The 21855-nt window shown below is 41.3% G+C and overlaps 1 protein-coding gene across 1 annotated transcript; it reads left to right on the top strand.

The window, feature by feature from the left end:
• Positions 1 to 6932: 6932 nt before the first annotated feature.
• SARAF (store-operated calcium entry associated regulatory factor) lies at positions 6933 to 17757 on the top strand. The gene is made up of 6 exons (XM_020814927.3): positions 6933 to 7091; positions 8499 to 8677; positions 10053 to 10482; positions 11648 to 11747; positions 12953 to 13080; positions 15811 to 17757. The coding sequence occupies exons 1-6, from the start codon at positions 7019 to 7021 to the stop codon at positions 15834 to 15836; spliced, it is 936 nt and encodes a 311-aa protein (XP_020670586.3). The 5' UTR covers positions 6933 to 7018; the 3' UTR covers positions 15837 to 17757.
• Positions 17758 to 21855: the final 4098 nt, after the last annotated feature.

Here is a 21855-nt window from a genome sequence, read left to right as displayed (position 1 = left end):
AATTAAGCTACCAGTTTAGTTGCGTATTTTCTAATAGATGCTTCCAAAGTGTGGAGGGGATGGATGCAGGCTAGGCATCCTGTTGGAAATCTAATTAGGGTTTAACTTGAGGTTTGCTTGTTTGTTTTTCTGCAGCAGTGCTTATCTTGTGATAATTTAGGGTACAATCCTAACAACCTGAGAAGGCTGGTAAACGTTCCCCTTTACATTTAGTCCAGTCGTGTCCGACTCTAGGGGATGGTGCTCATCCTCATTTCCAAGCCATAGAGCCAGCATTTGTCCAAAGACAGTTTCCGTGGTCACGTGGGCAGCGCGACTAGACATGGAATGCTGTTACCTTCCCACCGAGGTGGTACCTATTTATCTACTCACATTTTTACATGCTTTTGAACCTCTAGATTGGCGGGAGCTGGGACAAGTGATAGGAGCTCACTCTGTCTTGTGGATTTGATCTTATGACTGCTTCTGACCTTACAGCACAGAGGCTTCTGAGGTTTAACGCACAGCACCACCACGTCCCTAATGAGAAGGCTGAGGATACTGGAAATAACTTAGGACTACCTTCACATTGGCTTGTCTTTGTATTGACATAATGGCAAAAATCCTGTTGCATACAGTAAATTACAGTAAATTTACAGTAAATTACAGTTAGAATAGAACCATTTGAATCAATGAAATTATACAGGGGATGATTCAATGTAATTTACAACAGGATTTTAGACACTGATTGTGAATCTAGTTTGAGAGAGATTTGCATGTAATGTAACTCATCCCCATACCTTTTTGACCCTCCTGATCTTGACACACAGCAGTTGTTCTCCCAGATGTGAGATCAGATAGCCCAAGGGGGTTCTGCTAACACATAGGCAGCTGTGCAAACACAAGAGGCTCCTGCCCATTCCAAACTGATTATGGCCAACATATATTTGAATTTAGATTTATTTGGCTGTGAGTTATGGGAAAGGAGGCTATTGCCTGTGGACAGGATCATCAATAAGCTACATGATAAAAACTCTTGTTTCTCCTCCCTTTCGAAGGTCTGCATTGTCCAGCCTCAAGGATGCTAAAGAAACATAAGAACAAAGAGATAAGACAAAGCAAAAACTCTTCTTTGGTTTTCCCCTTCTCCCTCATAAAGGGAAAGCCAAAGAAGGGCTTTTGCTGAATAAAAAATGGATGTTCAAAAATTAAACAACTTATAGTCTTCCTCCACCTCCTCTAAAGTTCAAAACAGAGAGAAAGGGAAAGGAGTAAAGTAATGGCTGAGGTTTTTCGCCCTTATTCTATCAGGGCATTTATTAACGTGACAAATTAAAATAGCTTGTTTTCTATGTAAATATAACTTTGTTTAGCTTATTAATGATAAATGTGTGGCCATTTTTTACTATTGTTCCAAATTTAGCTATAAAGACACTTATATTCCTACATAGCTAGAGAGATTGAGAGAGACGGAGACTAAAAAGATGTCTTTGAAACTAGAAGCAGAATATCTTAACTCCTGCATCCTTGTTATTTTCTACAGTGGCCACAAGTTCTCTTTTATGGAAGACAATTGTCCAGCTGAAAGTCTGCCAGAGAACAACTTACCCTTTGAAGGTGTTGTTCATTTAAAGGGCTGTCTAATCCAAGCTTGATTTAAAGGTAAAGAACCATATGGGAACCTTGACATTGTTCATTTATAGTTAGCAACACCAGGGGAGCTGAGTCAGAAGGTCTGGCCCTTGTCTTCCCCCACTTGATTAAAATGCACTGTAACTCCGTTTAAATTATTAAAATCATTTCTAATAGTGCATCCATGCATACAAATTAACTCACATAATACTATGCAAAATTGTGCCCTCTTTTTTGGTGATGCATGTTTTCCTTTGCTGGTGATGTCTAACTAGCCACTCTGTTGCTTTGTTATGTACCATCATGTAGGAACTGACTTACAGTGACCTAGATAGGGCTTTCAGGGTAAGTGGGATATTTAAGGAATGGTTTTACCAGTTCTAGCCATGAATTCCCATGGCCAAGCAGGGATTTTAACCCAGGTCTCTTGAGTCCTAGTACCTCACCCTATCTACTACACCATACTGAGTATCAGCCCCGTTGTATATCTTACTGCATGGTACAAGGAGATGTTTCTTGAGCTACATTGCCTGGGTCTGGTCTTCTTCTTGGAGTAGAAAAGGTTGGTATCCTATGTTCCAGCTCACCCCCTTAGGAGTAAAGTGGGCAGATTCCACTCACTCCCAGTTGTCCAGCTAAATGCAGCTAAAACATCCATTCTCAGCTGTGGGGCCTTTGTAGCCTTCATCTCTTTTCATTCACTGTGCCAAGTGGATGACAGTGAGAGTCTATGCCCAGTGACTTTTACCAGCAGAAGACTTCAACCTTGTGAGAGACATTTGTCTGTCATCGAGAGGGCATACCTGTCTATTGTATGGACCTGGAAGAAACGTAAGCCATACAGATGGAGAAGAATGTTTACCCACTGCACTGACCACTCACCTTTGAAATGGTTGCGAACTTTGCAAATGAACAGTAGCAAACTGAACAGATGGTCCTTGATTCTCCAAGATTATGACTTTGAAATTAAAAATATAAAAGGATCTTTAAATGTGGTTACAGAGACATGGTCTCGAAGGCCAAATGACTAATGGGTGGATAACAGAGTTTGTAATGTTGTGTACTAGTTATGAAGTACGATAGAAATGTTTATTTGGATGTTGATGAACTGAGAGGTGTATAATGATGGTCAAAATAATGGTAAGTAGCCTTATGTAAAGGAAAAGTGATTAATGCAAATGTTTTAACTGTATTAATTGTCTTGGATGTTTAAAGTAATAATTTTGATTTGGTGACCATAGTAATAGAAAGAAAAATTGTATTATAAGGTATGTATAAAAATTGGTAAGTTATTCTTATATTTGCATGTAATTAGCAGTTTGTTTATGAGGGCAAACTGCTGGGTTTCCCCTCATAGAAAAAACTTATTAAGGGGGGAGGTATGTAGCGAACATTGGGACGTGGTGGCGCTGCGGGCTAAACCGCAGAAACCTGTGCTGCAGGGTCAGAAGACCAAGCAATCGTAAGATCGAATCCACGCGACGGAGTGAGCTCCCATCGCTTGTCCCAGCTCCCGCCAACCTAGCAGTTCGAAAGCATGTAAATGCAAGTACAGTAGATAAATAGGGACCACCTCGGCGGGAAGGTAACAGCATTCCGTGTCTAAGTCGCACTGGCCATGTGACCACGGAAGATTGTCTTCGGACAAACGCTGGCTCTATGGCTTGGAAACGGGGATGAGCGCCACTCCCTAGAGTCGAACACGACTGGAAAAAAATTGTCAAGGGGAACCTTTACCTTTTTATGTAGCGAACACCCTATCTTCCTATATATACTGTATAAAATGGTATTGGCCTGCACCAATGGGAGCTGTTGGGAGGCGGAGCCAGAAAAACTAGAAGGGAGGGGTGAATCACAGTCTAGTTAGGTCAGTAAGAGACAGAGAGGAGAGAAAGTTTGAGGGTTTGAGGCAGAGAGAGAGTTTAAGGAGTGATTAGAGTGTGACCTGTATTAATTAAGAGAGGTTGAAGGAAAATACAGAACCTTTGTGTAACTTTAAGAATGTGCTTAAGAATTATTCCTGAAACAACTTGTAATCAATAAACCTGTTTCTGTTTAAAAGTTCAGTACTGAAAGGACCTCAGTCTTTCATAGAAAATATAGGTTGATAAAGAGATCAACTGGTGGCAGCGCATTAAAGGGCATGTTGGGCCACCTTCGTGAGCGCTGTGTTTGGTGAAACAAGCAGGGACCACGGGGTAAACGCCACAGTGGCAAATATGTAACAGGCAGAAAGCTAGTGTGAATGGGACAGCTAGAGGATATGTGAGAGGTTGTGCCAGGCTGTGTTACTGGAAAAGGCTTATGGAAACAAAATTTGTGTGAGCATAGCTAACAGGAGTAAGGAAGCCATTTGTTTTGGTTCTGAAAGGAAGCAGGAAAGATGTTCCAGCTTTTTCCACTCTTAACAACTGGCCACAAGTTTCCAGAGGTGTTGGCCTCACCTTGGGAAATAGAATGCTCTGAAAGCTTAGGGCTTTTGCTTTCTTTCTCCCTTCCCTCGATAATACTCTTAATACCTTTAGAACTGCAGAGCTGGAAGAGACCCTGTGGATCATCAAATCCAGCCCCTCTCAAGGAGGCCCAGTGGGGAATCGAACTCCCAACCAGATACCTCACTCACTGAGTTATCCAGCCACCTCATCTAACAATACATAAAAAGATTGCCTTGGGACAAACATAACAGACTTTGGTAAATACTTCTCTGTAATTTCTGTGTTGTTTACAGTGACATTCTGGACACCCTAGAGACAGCCTTTGGAAAGCAAAGTGTGTATCAATGTAATTTACTTAAGACAATTGAAAGTACAAAGTGAAAAAATAACATGGGAATATTCACTGCAAATTTTTCTGCTGCTGCTGTTTCTTAGTGTAAAAGATCCCAAAGTCAGGCTCCAAATGTGATTATTTTTTAACATTATATTATTTAACACAACATTATTATGCATTCTTCCTAGGATATGTTACATTAAACAGAATACTGTAATTCATTTGCAAGGCACACATGCATCCTGATGTATAACATTTTTTCTGAACTTCCCTCTTCATATCAATATAGTTAATTTCCTATTAAGTGCCTAAGATTGCATCTTTACTTAAAAATTCTAGTGTCATGTTTATATGGGGAAAATTATAGCATCTGTATTTACAGTCTAATCCTTTGCATAGTTGATTAGAATTAGGTTCCGTTGAGTTCAACTAGAGCTTCTATCAAGTAAAGACAACATTGCACTCTAGGCTGATAATCACAAGCACCAGATTAGAATATTAGAATATTCTATTAGAATTGGAGAAGTCTAAGTGTATATAGGATTGTTGGCTTAAAATGCAAACCTATTAAGTTGTAAACAAATCCAGTTGATTTTAATTGGATTTACTACAAAGTGAATGTGCTTAGCATTTAAGCCTTGCCAGCCAATCGGTGTCTGTCTGAGATCAAGCACTTGTTAAATATACAAGAACAGACATAGTGTTTTTAATTTTTCTTTCTGGTTAGTTGACAATTTAACTGGACCATACACTGCATCGATAAAACATTGTGTGTATATTGAACAAGGTGATGGTGCATGCAGTTCACACATTTAATTGGAAGACTCTGAAACTAATGAATGAAACTTTTGACACAACTCAGAATGACACAAGACTTTCTGCTGTGTATGTTGCATATCAAAACAAATTTCAAAGAAGTATCTGGGTTAGTCTGTCTCAGTAGATTGGCAAAAAAGAATAAAAGGGAAAGGGCAAACAATTGTAGCATTTCAAAGGCTACCATATGTACAAGGGGGTACTGATAAGTACTGAGCCTTTCCCAGAAAAAATTGAGCTAGGAAGCTGTAACTGGCCACACTGTTCTACATATTCCCACAGGAAGTCAATGCACTTGTGACATCTGTCCTGCAGCTTCTTAAGTCCCTGCAAATAAAATTCTTCCAACTGCTGGTGTAACGTTTATTTACAGCATTAGTTGCCTCCAGAACACTCCCAAATCGTTGTCCCTTTAGGTGTTTTTTCAGTCTGGGGAACAGATAATAGTCAGAAGGAGCCAGGTCGGGAGAATAGGGTGGATGGGGCATCACTTGAATGCCTAAGGATGACAGTTTTGCCGTTGTTTCACCTGCAGTGTGTGACGAGGCGTTGTCATGCAACAGGATGACACCTTTGGAGACCTTTCCTCGATGTTTTTCCTTGATGTTTTGCCTCAACTTCGTCAATAAAGCACAGTAATATTTTGCATTGATGGTTGAACCCTGTTGGAGGTAGTCCACCAGCAGAACTCCCTTCTTATCCCAAAAAACTGTTGCCATTTCCTCCTCACCGACCTTTGCACTCGGAACTTCTTTGGCCTGGGGGAACCCCTGTGCCTCCATTCCTTAGACTGTTCCTTTGTCTCAGGATCATAATAGTACATCCATGTCTCATCACCAGTTACCAGTTGACAACCCAACGTTTAACTGTTGCTTATGAAGGGCCAGACACCCATAGTTTGACATTTCATCATGGATCTGCTTTGCACCTTTCCCGTGGAGAAACAGGAACTTAATTATGGCCCTGTCTTCAGGGCAGTATTACAGTTTAACCACTGCGCCATGGGGCTCCTTGTACCCACAGGATATTATAAAAATCCGAGGTATGGATATATTATAGAATAAAACAGCTGCTCTCCAACAACTTGCTTGTATGCCAGTGTCTAACAAGATACTGCCTTGGGACTTTTCGAGGAGAAAGGCTGGGTAAAAATATTTTAAACAATAAATAAATACAGAAGCAAAATATATCGAAAAACCTTGTATACAGACATAGTTCCGTTTCACTCCGCTCTAGTAAGTCTGACAAAGTGGATTTATCTGCCAAGATGGTCTAGAAAGGAGTCGCCTCCTCTTGCATATGCATTATAAAACTCAGTCTTCGGAGTGTTGCCACGGTTGCTTGTTTGTTTCTTCAATTTTTTTCTTTGTCCGGAGATCCCAAAGAAATCAATCATTCTCAGGCTTTTGTTTACCAACCACCAATCATCACGCACTTTACATACACGCAACACAACCCCGTTGGTTCCCTGTTGTGGAGTCACTGTATTTTTGTCCCGGCTATCCTGCAAGCGGGACCAATAACAGGAGAGGGGATCCAACCAACCAGTAATTGTGTCATCAACGCTCTTTGAAACGACTCTCCTCATTGGTTCAAGCGCGTAGGAAGGGCGGTGGGCAAACAAACCCCCGACGGCCCAGACCAAGATGAAGCCGCCAGACCCGTTCGCGAGTTGACGCCCACTTGGCCTCTCCTTCGAGAAATGGCACTGGAACGGCGGACCAATCAGGGAGGCCGGAAGCGGTGACGCAACAAGGCGTCTCCACGGGGCCGCGAGCGAGCTGCTTCCGGGCTCGTCTTCGTCTGCGTGAGAGCTGCGAAGATGGCGTCCCCGTGGCTGCCGCTGTTGGTGGTGCTGATGGGGCTCGGAGTGGCGTGGGGCTCGGCGCACCCGGGTGAGTCCGGGTCGGGCGTGAGCCCGGCGTTCGTCTTGTCGCTAGACTGTGACGGATCAATAGTAATGATGATGGTAGTGATGATGATGACGACAGCCAAAGGGGACGCCCGGGATCAAAGACCGGTTTCTTGGGAGCAGACTGGGGGGGGGGGGTGTCAGTTCGCATCCATTAACTGGCACATTCAGATGCCCGGGCGGTGGTGGTGGACCCGGGATTGCCGTTGCCCGGAGACGCTCCCGAAAGCGCTGCTCTGGCTCTCCCTGCTCTCCTCTTTATTTACAAGGCTTTCCCGAGGCATCGGGCTGGATTTGCTGTGGTTCGTCAAGCCCCGCTTCCCATGTCTCCACTAATCACAGTATCTCTCTATTCGTAGGTCGACTACCTCTGGAGGGCAAATGTTGGATTTAACAGGGGGAGGGCTGGACTTTAAATTGACTCCTGGGAGCTTACAGAGGCATCATAGAAGGAAAGGCATCAACTCAATGGGCTCCTGGGTCTCTTCTAGAAAGACCTTTCTTAAAGCTGTTGTTTATACAATCCAGTTTCATAATGGCAATTGTGACTTATGGTGACCCTTTTCAGGGTTTTCTAATTAGAGAGAATTCAGATGTTTATCTTTCCCTTCTTCTGGGGCCACCCTGGGACTGTGCATCTTGCCCAGTCCCAGGGTGGCTTTATTCATAGGAGGCACATTAGGGAATCAAACTCCCCACCTCTGGCTCTACAGCCAGGTACCCAACTCACCAAGCCATGCAGCCAGCTGCAAAAGCTATTTTTAGCCACAGTTAATTAAGCACAGTACTGTGATCTGCTGGGAGGTAAAGCTCACTCTGTTCAATATGAACACTGTGTAGATTGAATCTTCATTTTCACACACAGTACACACATACACCTCTGATTATTATATGTTGAGTAAACAGAATGGAGATATTTGTGGAGTTCCAGAAGTGTCTAGCTCACTGCTCTTGTAACCAAATACTGGTAAAGCATTGGTTATCTTTCTATGCAGCAAGTTTCCTGTACATGCAAAAACATAAGAAATACAAAATATCCCTCCCATGATAAATACTCAGAGTCTATCTACTCAGAGATACTCAGATAAATAAATACTCAGAGTGTATCTGTACCGCTCAGAGTGGTCTATTTGACCAGATGGGCGGGATACAAATCAAATAAATAAATACTCTGACCATGAAGAGCTTTACAGCTGCAGTTGGTAAATGCTCATATGCACTTGTCACAGAGATTCAAATTATCATAAAACCTTAACACTAATGATTCTGGGAAGGTATCAGATTGCCATTAATACTTCATGGTGAAGACAACAAAATCTTAAGATAGGCATCCCCAAGTTTGTATGATATTTCTCAGTCTGGGGTATAACCTATGCTCATGTTATTTCAGAGAGAATTTTGTTGCAAGAAGTCCAAGTCTTGACACTTTACCCTGGCAAGTACACAAATTATCGGAGGACATCTCCAGTCCCCCAGTTGCAGTGCACGGGAGGCTCAGCTGGATGTACAGCATACACCCTAGATGTTGTCCAGTGTTACAATAAAGGTTGGGATGGATATGATGTTCAGGTATGTTTTTCTTAATATGCATGAAAAAACTCTTGTTTACCTTCTGAGAGTGTTCCCTAGGCAGGGTAAGTAGAACAAGGATCGGTTCTCAGAATGGGGAGCTGGGAGTGAGCTGGAATATGAAGGCAGGCACATCTTACTTTTGCAAAACAACAAGGATAAAAAGTCAACTGGGACAGCCAGGCTGGGGTTAATGCTTGTATTACATTCGAGTGGGAATGCCCAAGTGAATCCAGAGTCTTTTCAGAGTGTCTGAAGGCCCACTGGTGTCAAAGGGTGTTTTCTCTTTGCCATCTTTTGGGCCCTGTTAGATGTATGAATAACAAAGCTGTTCATGGGGCTTTGTAAACACCATGGTCAGAATAAAGAAAATGTATAAATACTGTACTAGTAAATATGGGGTATGCATTAGCTACTTTTTCATCTTATAGTGTAAGCTAGTAGAATATTTTTGTCTTTGAAAAGACAAAATGTGGTGGATTTTCTATCACATTTTAGATATGCAGATAGTTAATGTAATCTTTAACTGTCTTTTAAATCCTTTTCCTTGTAATGTTGTTAGCTGACTTGAGTCCTCTTATCGGGAGAAAGGCAGCAAATTGATAGATAGATAGATAGATAGATAGATAGATAGATAGATAGATAGATAGATAGATAGATAGATAGATAGATAGATAGATAGATAGATAGATAGATAGATGACAGACAGACAGACAGATTTATTGCAATCCATAAAAATAGTACAGTGTTTTTTTAAACAGCATTTTATTTGTGGCATATACATTGTGCTGAATTATTAGGAAAGGTGTTGGGCAGTAAGTAACACCTTACTACCAGAAGGGTTTTGAGAGACAAAACAGTGCTTCTAAAAGACACCTCTGTCCCATTTTAAGGCAAAATTATTCTTCACAACCAGGGGAAGAGCTGCATGAATTGTATGGGATACTGCTGATTCTGAACTAAATTTTTCATATTTTCTCTGTCAAGTCATTTGGAACCTAATTGTTTGACTGAAAAAAAATTGTTGCTGTAAATAGAATTGTAATTTTAAAGGTATATTGTTGTAAGCCAGGTTTTAAAGACAGATCTAAGTCCAGGTTATTAAATAAAAACATCACTGGAGATAAGTAAATTTACCAAAAATAATATGTAATGTTACAACCTCAGAACTTCCAAGAATGTTACAGAGCTCCACTTCTTTAAATTTGTAAATTTGTACAGATTTAACAAATGTTCAGTGTGCTTATGGAAGCTAGTTTGAGGACTGACGTTTAGGCTGAAGAATATAAGAATACAATATTTGATATTTTTTCTTTATTTTGTAGCTTGGTTTACTGCAAAGGTTACAAACATTGTTATCTATTTTTTTTTCCAGTGGGAATGTAAAGCAAATATGGATGCCGCATACAAATTTGGAAAAATTGAAGTAAGCTGTGAAGGCTATGATTACCCAGATGATCCTTACATATTGAAAGGATCATGTGGCCTGGAGTACACATTAGAATTAACGAAGGCAGGACAGCAGAAGAGCAGCTTCTTTGGTGGGAGCTACTCTTCCCCAACTTCTCATGATTCCTTTGGATCGGGTGCTGGAGTAGTCCTGATGATATTGTTTGTAGTCTTTGTTTTTGGCGTCTACAAGCTATTCCTCTGTGATAACCGCCAGCAACATGGTTTTGCTTATGGTGATGGGGATTCTGGAACCTATCAGCAAGGTCCTCAAAGCCCACCTCCGCCGGGATTTAGATCAGATGGCCAAAATTATCAAACCCCACCTCCGCCAGGATTTAAAACAAGTTTTACAGGTAAATTTCTCACTTCTTTATGGTAACCAGGCCGGGGGGGGGGGGGAGGAATAAAAGCATTAAGCTATCATTTCCAAAGATGGATAGTGATCATTCTGCCAACTTGTTTTGTACAATTCCTGTGTTTTGTTGGCTCACCTCAGGTTTGTAAAAGTGGTTTACAACTTGCAGGAACATGTTGTTGCCTGCAGAATTTCAAGGGCACATCTTACAAGAGTGCCATATGCTTTTAATTTAGAAATGAAGACCAATGTTCCCTCTAAAGCAGAAGGGTAGGGGAGTGTGGGCCGCTGCTTTGTATATGAGGATGGTGCATAGACTAACAGCAGTGCACATATTGAGCCTGGACTGTCTTGTTCATTGTTCTGCACTGCTGATTGGTGGGAGATCAGCATGGGTACTTCCTAGTTGCCCTTTATAGATCAAGAATGGATAATATGAAACCATGGGCCTTCTTGCCAGGTGATCTGTTTGTGCCATTTTCATATCAATTTCTGAAAAACAGAACAATAGCCTCAGGAAATTTAGGAAGAACCTTATTGTTCCTGAAAATCCACAACTCCACTCTGGGAATTCCAGGGTCATTACAAAGGCACAAGCAAATGAGAAATCTTGTTGGTTGTACCCATCCTGCTAATATTGCAATTCTTTTAGTGAAGCAATTCTTAGCAGTGTATTAGCAAGTAACCTCTATTGGCTTCACTAGATCTTACTTTACAGTAAACATAATATGGGATCATATTTCAACTGCTTGAAACTTTAGCCTCTAGGTTTCTAGCCTGGAGACTGAATCTTTATTGGCATTGGAGTGGTGCTCTTGACTTTGTGCTGATTTGCTTCTTTAGTGCATTAGAGAATGATTCATGAGGCGATTAGTAGGCATCAAGCGATGTCTGAATTCAACACACAGATAAAGCATTAATATCTTTCATTGTCACTTTGAGCACTCTTTCAGCAGAGCTAATTCATGCTTGATCTCCAAGAAATGAGAGTAATAGATGTGCATTTGTGAACCACCTGTATTCTTATTTCTGCAATTAAATGGCTCATTAGATGTATTCAATAGGTTTGATTCAAAAGGAGATATAATTGGAGAGCATGCCAATATTACAGGAGAGCTTTGGTTTCAAATGATCTAAACTTGTATTATTTTATTTGCATTCAGGAGCTTCTAGTGGTTCCAGTTATGGTTCAAGTTCAGGGCCTGGTTTTTGGAGTGGATTAGGGGCCGGAGGGCTACTGGGATACCTGGCTGGCTCTCAAAGGTAATTTGGCTTACTTTCTCTGGGCAACAGTACTTCCTGCATAAAACTAGAAGGAAAGGAGAAAAGCCTGAAATGTCTGCAGGCCAGAGGAGTTTTCTTTACTGACAATAGTACTATTTAAGTATGTGTTAAGTATGTGTTAGAAGAGAAGTTTCTAAACAAAAATAAGATTGATGCTAAAAGTTGAAAAATATTCGTCTTGTATCTTCTATTGCTTTTGTTCAGGATGGAGTGGAAAAGCTTCTTCCTATGAAGGAGTGTTAACCCACATAAAATGTCAATCAGGGGCTTTAGTCTGTGGTGGGCAGATCTAAAAGCAAAGATGGGCAGATTATATAGCTATTTCCTTGTCTCCCTGCCTCTGTTTCTCTGCCACACAACATGAAATTAGGCCAAGGATTGTAGATCATGAATATCATAACAGTTAAGTATAGTCAAACTCCTAGTCTCTCTGGGATATTATTTATAGTCCCATTCATGGAAGAGTTGAGTTACATGGCAAAGTGTAATCCAGTAGGGTGGGATGGAGATGTCCTTGATAACTGAATAGAAAGACCCATGGCTCACTGGAGAACAGACTGGCCACTAGAGAACATGCCAGTTGGTTCTTGACATAGTGTTTCTTTGATTATTTTCTTTGCCTTAGAGTTGCATAAGATTGCATCATTCAGCAGATAAACTCCTGGTGCAGTGGTAGTGTCAAGGGTATATAGGCTTTGGTTTCCAAAGACTGAAGTGTTAAAGGGGGTGGTATTTGCTTTCAGGTGTGTGCTGCAGTCACCAGAACCTGTTCTCCAGTATAAGGATTTCCCAAATTTCATTTTATTTGTTTCATGTCATTCTCTGCTTTTGCAAAGTAAGGTGGGGAAGTCTTTCATAATTAAAAGGAAAGAAATAGTTTTTTAAAAAATAAATGTAAAATATAAATATACAATATTTAAAGTCTGACTGTTACAGTGTTTTTCCTGTAAGTCTTGTGTACTCTTAGCTGAGGCCTCCACTATCAGTTTTGCATTCCAGCTCTGTGCATTCCCCTTGTACTCATATGTTTTCTCCATTTTCAATTTCAACTAACCAGCTTCCTGTCCCCTTCCCAGTCTACTAAATTACAATCAGTGGCCTTTTTAGGTTAGGTCATTCTGTAAACATTACATTGCTATACACAGGAAGATACTGACATTTACCACCAATTTTTTCCTTTCTAGATCACCTTCATATCGCACATATTCACCTTACCATGATACATGGGCCGGTCCAAGTGCTTCATCTCCTGTATTTGGCACTTCAAATACCTCCAAACCATCTCATAGTTCAGGGACAAGGTCTACCTCTGGTAAGTTAGAAGCTGTGGTCACCTTGATGTTTTAAAAACTAATGTAAAGGTTGTGGTATGAGCCTCTTAACTGCAAAGATTTCCAATTCCTAGTTGGTGTAACAGAACTAAAAAATCAAATAGCCACAACAAAAAAGTGCATCTCCCCACTGTTTCTAAATCAGGTTGATGCAATACGTGCAATATCTCATGTCAGTTATCTTAGACCAGGGCTAAGGGAATCTGTAAACTTCTAGGTATTTTTAAAGTCCAGTTAAACATCAAGCAAAGTTTGTCTCCAGAAATAACTTAATTAGGAAATTGACTGGGTCAAACGGGTACGCATCTGCAAACAATAACAGCTTTATCCCAGGTCTACTCCACAGCGGAACATGCTAGAATATGGTATACAGTGGTGCCTCGCACAACGGGTGCCTCACACAACGATGAATTCACACAACGATGCCTTTTTCTGTTAAATTTGCCGCCTCAGACAGCGATGTTTCCTATGGGGGATTTTCACACAACGATGTCTCTTTTTCGTTCCTGTAAAAGTGTCTTACAATGTTTGGAAGCCGTTTTAAATGATTGCAATGGTTAGCCCACCTCCTGAAACCTATGCAAACTGATTTTGATGTTGTTCTGACACTTCGTTAATTTATGGTAATTTTTTGTTTTTCCCCCTCATTGAAATGCATGGAGTTCAATGAGGGGGGAAAACAAAAAATTACCATAAATTAACGAAGTGTCAGAACAACATCAAAATCAGTTTGCATAGGTTTCAGGAGGTGGGCTAACCATTGCAACCATTTAAAACGGCTTCCAAACATTGTAAGACACTTTTACAGGAGCGAAAAAGGACTTCGCAAAGCCATTGAAATGTATTGAGTCGGCTTCAATACATTCCAATGGAGGAAACATTGTTTCACACAGCGATGTTTCCTATGGGGATTTTCACTCAGCGATGGCAATCCGTTCCAATTGGAACGGATTAACCGGTTTTCAATGCATTCCTATGGGAAATGGTGTTTCACAGAACGATGTTTCACACAACGTTGCTTTTTTTGGAACCAATTAACATCGTTGTGTGAGGCACCACTGTAATTCAGCACATGCCAAACAAGTGGATGTGGCCTTGAATGAATCCTGCAGGGTTATTATTGGCTGCTTGAAACCTACATCCTATTGGGAAAGTCTATTATTTGGCTGACATTGCCTCTCTGGAAATACAGCAAGGGGTGCTAGGAAAAGTTTTCTGCATATATCTCATGCTCTAAATGTTAAACCAGAAGAGGTTAGGCTAAACCTGTGGACAGGAAAAACAACACACTTTGCTGAATGAATGAATGCTGGAGAATGTCTTCTATCAGGACAAGATTTTGATTGGAACATCTGGAAGTCACTTAATAGATTTTGAAGCAGAGTAGTAAGAACAAAGAATAATCAGGTAAAATGGGGCTACTTAGATGTAGGACAGATTTTATGTGAATGTGGAGAAGTTCGGTCAATGCAGCATTTATGTGCATGCAATTTATGCCCTACCACATGTACAAAAGAAGATCAAGCAAATGGCTGAGATAACACTATTGAAGTGGCCCACTTCTGGTCAAAAATAGTCTATTTTAATTTGTTTGAATTTTATCTATATAAAAGTCAATAATTTTAAATTGTGCAACACTCTGATACAAATAAAGAAAGCATCAGCTGTTGTACCACTCAAGAAAGCAGATTGTCGGCTCACTGGTGATCTTCTTTGGCAGTGTAGTACTACAGGAGAATGTTGAGTATAGCTATGGTGGCTGAAGCTGAAAACTGGTATCTTCAAAAATATCTGGAGGAGGAGCTATGTTAAGCCATGGTATAGCACTCTGTGCAAATCAGCTCATGATTTCAATACCTTGCTGTATCTTGATTTTGACTAGAAAAGGGCACAAACCAAAAAATGAACCAGGAAGTTTGTCAAAAATCACTGGTTCGTTGGTTCGGGTTGGTCAAAAGCGACAAACCAAGCCAACAAACTTTTAAATGAATTTTGGTTTGTTTGCTCGTTTCCTCCCCCCTGCCCCCGATAGCCTTCTTCTGTCAGTCAGAAGCACTAGGCAACCCTGGGAGGGACCTAGAAACTACTGAATTGGCAGGTCAAGGAACCAAACGTAGCTCAAACAGCTCTGGGGGAATTGCTTGTTCTTATTTACAAGACTGATTCACAGGAGCCATTTTCACCTCAGAACAATTTTTGCTAGTCAGAAGAACCCTTCTGTCTTGGAAGCAGGTTAGCTCAGATCTCCAGTGGCACGCTGTTTCCCTAGTGTAGCATTGTCCACAGGGTGTGGGGAAAGGGCGATGTCCCTCCTCAGTCTACCTCCTGATGAGCAATACCCTGTGTCAGTTTCCGTGGCATGAACCACTCCTGGAATTTTCCCCAAGCCAGCTGTTGAAGGGCACTTCCCTGAGGAGACTTGCTTTGAGGGTGTATCACTTGGGCATCTGAAATCCAAACTTCACCAAACTTGGAGGGGGTGTAGAGGAGAGTTGGAGAAGCTTCAGTGTGATTTTGGTGTCTCTAGGTGGCTAGGGCTCCTGAACTTCCAAACCAAAATGAACTGATTCGTGGTTAATTTTTTTCAAAAGTCTAGGTAGTTTGTGGTTCATGGTCTTCAAAAATCATGAACCACAATGAATTGCCATTTTTCTACTTCGTGCCCATCTCTAATTGTGACTAATAATATAAATTTTTATTCCCCTGAACAGGTTTTGGTGGCACAAAAAGGCGATGAGGTGACCTGAATCTGTCTCAGCAAGTAAATAAAAGCAACATTCTAGCAATTCTGGACCCAGTTTTAACTCTCCTTGCTGGGTTTGCAAGAATCTAACTTTGGATTCAGTTGTGTTTACTTATATTCCGTAGGTTTAAAGAGAAGCTGTTTGGCCTAAGTGTACGGACAATAAAACGGAAAATAAAACGGAAAAGGCAAATGTAGAAATTCAGTTTGAAATAAAGAAACTTCTTACTCTCTGATTGGCCCAGTCAGGTGCAACAAGACGATAGTGGTCCCTATGCCTTTGACAGTTGTGTGGAAGAAGAGGGAGTTGTGTAACAGGCCATACCTTCTGAAATTCTTTATTCTGCACAGATGTTAACAGTCTTGTTTTCAGTTGGACGTCTGAAATGGCCAGATGCAGTAGGACATTTCTCATGGGCTAATTGGAATCCAGCACTCATCATTCTATCCTGAAAATGGAGGGGTGCATTCCTCAGAAAGCACATAAAGGTCTGGAATACCTTTTCCTTAAGACAGAAGACTGGAGCTCCAGGCTCCTTTCTTTGTGAGAGAAGCTTCTGCTGCACTTTGGAAAGAAGCTTGCGACAGAGGTGAAGTTTTAAGGCTGATGGCTGGGGGGGGGGGAGTGACCTTTAACATAGCATGTGGACTGTTGTTTGTGTAGGAACATGTAGAGAAGTCCTGGTGTACCTGTACTCTGAAAACTTGTATAATAAGCAGCTGAAGAACAACTTCATCTTTTAAAAATACTTCCTTGAAAATACCTGTCTGTTTGCTTGCTTGCACATAATAGCAGAAACAAAGACATTTACATCTCCAAATAATTCCGCATTACAAACTGAAGACAATAATTGGCATTACTTTAATTTTGGCTTTAAAAAGCAACAATACAGGAACAACAGGGATGTCTTAATTTAACTGTGTGATCTTGTGCAGATATTGCTCCCAGGTAAGCATCTATAGGATTGTAGGTCCTATACACATAAAAGGTTCCAGGTTGAGTTCCTAGATAGGGCTAGGAAAGATCCTGCCTATAACCTGAGACATCTGCTACTACTTTGGAGTTGACATTACCTGTCATAGAAGGAACAGTGGTCTGAAACAGTATAAGGTAATTTCCTAAATTCTTATTAATAGCTCTCAGCCAGTTCTATTAATAAGCCACTGTGGAAGAGAACTAGGAAAGAGAGATAAAGAGGAGAGTGAGCCATCCACTGAAGGAGAAGCGTCGAAGAAAGAGGGAGAGAGAAAGGAAAAGGAAGGATTGGTTGTAAAGGAAAATGAAGGGAAGGAATTGAAGGAGAAAGAAGTAAAGGTAGAAGTCGGCTTGGTAGAGGAAGGAAAGGGGAGAGAGGAGGAGGAGTTAACTCTACCAGTGTGGGAGGAGGATATAAAAGATCAAGGGGGAAGGGGAGTTTTCAATATACCGCGGGCAATAAAGACAGATGAAGGAAGGGAAAGAAAGGGAAAAGAGCAAGAGTTTAGATATGTAAGAATGCACAGGCTATTAGAAGACATTCTCAAAAGTAGGAGGATTATTACCAGATCTGGATCTAAAAGAAAAGAAGGTGACTGTAACTGAAACCCATGAATGGACAGTGGTGGTCTTCCCTGGGGGGGGGGCAAAGTCATTGGAGGAGGGTAATCAGACCAGATTTGACCTTCAATCATCCCCTGCGAGGGAGACTGGGCCAGGCATCCTTCTTGCCACATGATATGTGCAGTGAGGAGAGCTCCGCTGAGGAAGCCCACAAAGAACGGTTTGCACCAGCCCCTCAATAAACGCTCCTAAGTTGCAGTTTGGATTTTTACCTTCTCGCTATGAACAATTACCGGACCTTAGTTGTTTTGATTCTGTTGAAATAATTGTTGAATCATCAAATGTTGGTACAAATAAATCTGTTAACCATTCAAACGGATCTCCGTGGTTACGGTATTTCCCGCCAAAAATGAGGAACTGCTTCAGTCTCCTGACGAACTCACTCACAGCCACTAACTGTACATACTAATTTGTATCAAAGTCTGCACCAGACTTTCCATAAAACTGGTTTGATAGGAGCGGATGAGCATCTGCATGAGCTGCTAAGTCAACCAAGAGCTCTGTAGCACAACTTTATCTTGCTGTACCAGAGTGTTACCCCTCATATTTAAAAATAAAACAACTTGAGTATAAGACCTTTGGTCCTGAGATAATGGTTAACGGAACAGTCAGAACAAAACAACAATAATCCTCCAAGACAGTAATATCACAGTAGTTGTACAAAGAACAAAGAGGCGTCAGTTCACATTAACAGGACCGCGTGTGAGATAAGACAATTGCCTGGTGGCGGTGCTGAACTTTAATTACATGAATGGGAAGAACTGTGTGCGTATTAGATGATTCTTCAGTGTTGCAGCAGTGAAGAAGGCCAGTTCCATGCTAGGTACCATTAAAAAGGGAACTGAAAATAAAACAGCCAACATTATTATGTCATTGTACAAAATGCTGGTAAGGCTGTACCTGGAGTGTTGTGTACAGTTCTGGTTGCCACATCTAAAAAAGACATAGTGGAACTGGAAAATGTGCAGAAGAGAGCGGCTAAAATGATGACTGCTGGGGCACCTCCCTTATGAGACAAGGCTAAAGCGTTTGGGGCTCTTTAGGCTAGAGAAAAGGTGCTTGAGGGGGACACACGATTGAGATGTATAAAATTCAGGAGATGGATAAAGTGGGTAGAGGGAAGCTCTTTTCCCTCTCACACAATACCAGAACCAGGGGACATCCACCCCAATTGAATGTTGGAAGAGTGAGAACAGAGGAAAGAAACTATTTCTTTACCCAGCATATTGTTAGTCTGTGGAACTCCTTGCCACAGGATGTGGTGATGCTATCTGGCCTAGAGGCCTTTAAGAGGAGATTGGACAGATTCCTGGAAGAAAAGTCCATCAAAGGTTACAAGCCATGATGGGAATGTGTAATCTCTAGTCTTAGAAGGCAGGTACCTCCAAATGCCAGATATAGGGGAAGGGTATCAGGAGACAGGTATCTAGGTGTCTTGTGTGCTTCTGGGGGCACCTGGTGGGGCCACTGTGAGATACAGGAACCTGGACTAGATGGGCCCTTGACCTGATCCAGCAGGGCTCTTATGTTGCACTGTTTAGTTTAATTTATTTAAAACATTTGTAGACCATATTTCAGGCTTGTCTCCTGCAGTTTTTACCTTTATTGTTTGTTGATTAACACCATGAAATTGCACCTAATTTATGGTAACCCTAAGATGTTTTTCAATGTATATAGAATGTTCAGGGAATTATGTACCACTCCAACCCCCTCCACGGGTTTCCGTGGCTGAACAGAGATTTGAACGGAGGTCTCCCAAGTCATAGACCAATACTCCGTATGGTACATCACACTGACCATTATGCTTATGCTGGCATAAATCCACAACAGGATTTTGGCCATTATTTTTAACAAATCTATTAGAAATGGAAACATTGATTTCCAATATTTTATGAGTATGCAAAAAGTGAAATGCATTCGTTTTAATTTAGACATAAACTTTGTCTTGTGTATCTGAAGTGAATGGTTGCTAGTCATTTCCAAGGGGGGGAAATAAAGTACTGCATTTCAGATCAAAATTGTGATTGGGGGGGGGAACTGTCCCCATCCTTCACAGAGGTAGTAGAGCTAGTTAGAAGAAGACCATGGATAGAGAGCAGTGAATGTCCATCCTGTTTTGAATTGTGGGTAGGGGGCCAATATGTTTCTGATGCTTCCTTACATACATGATAAGGAAATGCAGAGAACACTTGGTGGGCTTGATGTTTTCTTGGGCTCATAGAATTATCTGGGCATAATAGAATAAAATTGACCTTTCACTTGATCAAGTTGTGCTCTTACATTCTTTGTCTTGGGGATGTAGACATGGTCTAGAGGGGCGGGGTAAAAATCAAATAAAATAAATAAATAAATAAATAAATAAATACATAACTCAAAACACTGCTAACTGTGTGATCAGGCTAATGTCACCAGTACGCAAAGTGAAGTGGGTGCCTTGGGGAGATTTTAAAATTAATTAACGCTCTTTCAGTAAAAATTGATGTTAATCATAAAGTAATGTATTAGCAAAAGGTTCACTGTAAAAATGCTCCCCTTCAAATTACATTCTAAAATTAATGAAAATAATGTTGTTACTCTGCCAATTAACACTGTTGTTTGATTTAAATTAAAGCTTTGAAGTCATTGTCACCTTTTAAAACTCATTAAACTTCCATTAATTCTTTCCAAGCTTTGTGAAGTACCCTCCATTATACAAGTGGTTGGGTTGGGGAGCAAACTTTTGCAGGAAAGGGAGAAAGGAAGTCCCTTCACAAGAGCCATTCAAGCCCCCCAAAATGTTTGGGGAATCAACTGTGGATCATATTAATTAGAAATGGTGTTTGAGAAATCTAGCTGCAGCTGAAGCTGACCCAGCAACACTGTGCTCCCACCTTTCACCCTCTTTCTCAGCACATAAAGATTTACTACTGGGGAACATTGTATAATCAAGATCCTGCAGTGTGCATAACTTCAAAGAAAAGAGCCTGAGGATAGGCTTTGGTTGTGGGGAGGGAAGCCACAGACGGGTAGGATTCAGCCCTTGAATCGCATACTCCTTTGTTCTTACAAGTGGACCTCTAGCCCAGGAGCAAAGCGTTTAGAAAGCCAGCTTTGAAATGAATATATCTGGTTTGTCTTATATTTTGGTAGAAGTACCAAACAAATTTCTTACTGATTTAGATTTAAATCCACAACATTTTCTGTCAGCTTCTGTCATGAGGCATGTCAGCATTCATGGTTCATGACCACGGTGGGGAGGAAGCTCCCTTAAATTTTGTGTTGAGTAACCCCTCACTTGATTTCCTGTTTGTAGAATATACTTCTGAGAACCTCTTTCAGAGTTTCCCGAAAGCATTTTATACAGCGTGTTTTATACTAGTGGCCATCTGCTCAAAATGTGGCTGGCTATTGCCAATCAATGTTTGGTTTTTCATCTTCACAGTTTGCAGCTAACTGTCCTCTCTCTCTCTCTCTCTCTCTCTCTCTCTTTCTCTTTCTCTCTCTCTCTCTCTCTCTCTCTCTCTGCCCCCATCCCCGAGGTCAGACTTTATCCGTCTCCTCTTCTTTCCCCTTCCTCTGGACAGCTCCTTCTCACTGTACGGTTCCCAGAGTTCAGTGGATTTTTCATGAGTTTAGCCTACAGTCCCATCCAAGACATTTTGCATGCTGAGAAAAAACAAGATGGCGCTTCTTCCTCATTTCGTGCACAGGGTATACATGGGCAAACAGTCAACGTTTTTCTTCAGTATTTTCTTTATGACAGTGTCCTCTACCACAGCTGAAGGCAGCAGTCTAGTTTAGGGGGAGCACAACAGACTGTGAGGCACGGCGGTCTTTCCTCCAACATCCCTCCATCTTCTTCCAGCATCTGCTGCCTGAGACAGCCATTTAACCTCTGCCGAATGGTAGGACCATTTAGGTTTAGCTTCCGTCTCAGAATCTCCAAGGAAAGAGTTCACTCTGCAATGGCCAGGAGTCAAACATCCTTCTGTCCTCCTGGAAACATTTAATTAGGAAAAAGTCAGGCTGGGACTACGCTGCAGTTTGGTTCGCAGCCTATCTTACAGGCCAGTTTGCTTTTAGGGATCCAACAGGGACCATAGATTGAGCTGCAGCTGTGTCCACACTGGTTCCTCAGTGCAATCCACGTTTCAGCCCCCACCTCCTTCTTTCCTCTGTTCCCACCTCTGCCAGTCCTTTTATGGTTCACTGTCAAGCCACCTGGTTTTTAGTGTTGTATAGTATTAGGGAAAAGGTGACAACTTTCCAAATTTCCTCATAATGCACACTGAAATATATATACACAAATATATAAACTCCATGTTGAGAGCAAAAAAGGCCAGATTGATTTGAATTGACCTTTGTGTCATGTGCTCAGTAAAACAGTGAATTCGTCCATTTTATATCTGGAACAAATCCTGTGGTATCTGACCG

The sequence above is a fragment of the Pogona vitticeps genome, chromosome 2 (genome assembly GCF_051106095.1).
Source record: "Pogona vitticeps strain Pit_001003342236 chromosome 2, PviZW2.1, whole genome shotgun sequence".
NCBI lineage: Eukaryota > Metazoa > Chordata > Lepidosauria > Squamata > Agamidae > Pogona > Pogona vitticeps.
The sequence above is the reverse complement of the archived record's forward strand: the minus strand, read 5'-3'. Positions and strand labels throughout refer to the sequence as shown.

What these genes read in the sequence shown, in the direction of transcription:
- SARAF (XM_020814927.3), top strand. Translation starts at nt 7,019, where the DNA reads ATGGCGTCCCCGTGGCTGCCGCTGTTGGTGGTGCTGATGGGGCTCGGA. An exon ending in GGGATGGATATGATGTTCAG is followed by an intron (nt 8,678 to 10,052) that starts GTATGTTTTTCT and finishes TTTTTTTTCCAG; the next exon opens with TGGGAATGTAAAGCAAATAT. An exon ending in AGGGACAAGGTCTACCTCTG is followed by an intron (nt 13,081 to 15,810) that starts GTAAGTTAGAAG and finishes TCCCCTGAACAG; the next exon opens with GTTTTGGTGGCACAAAAAGG.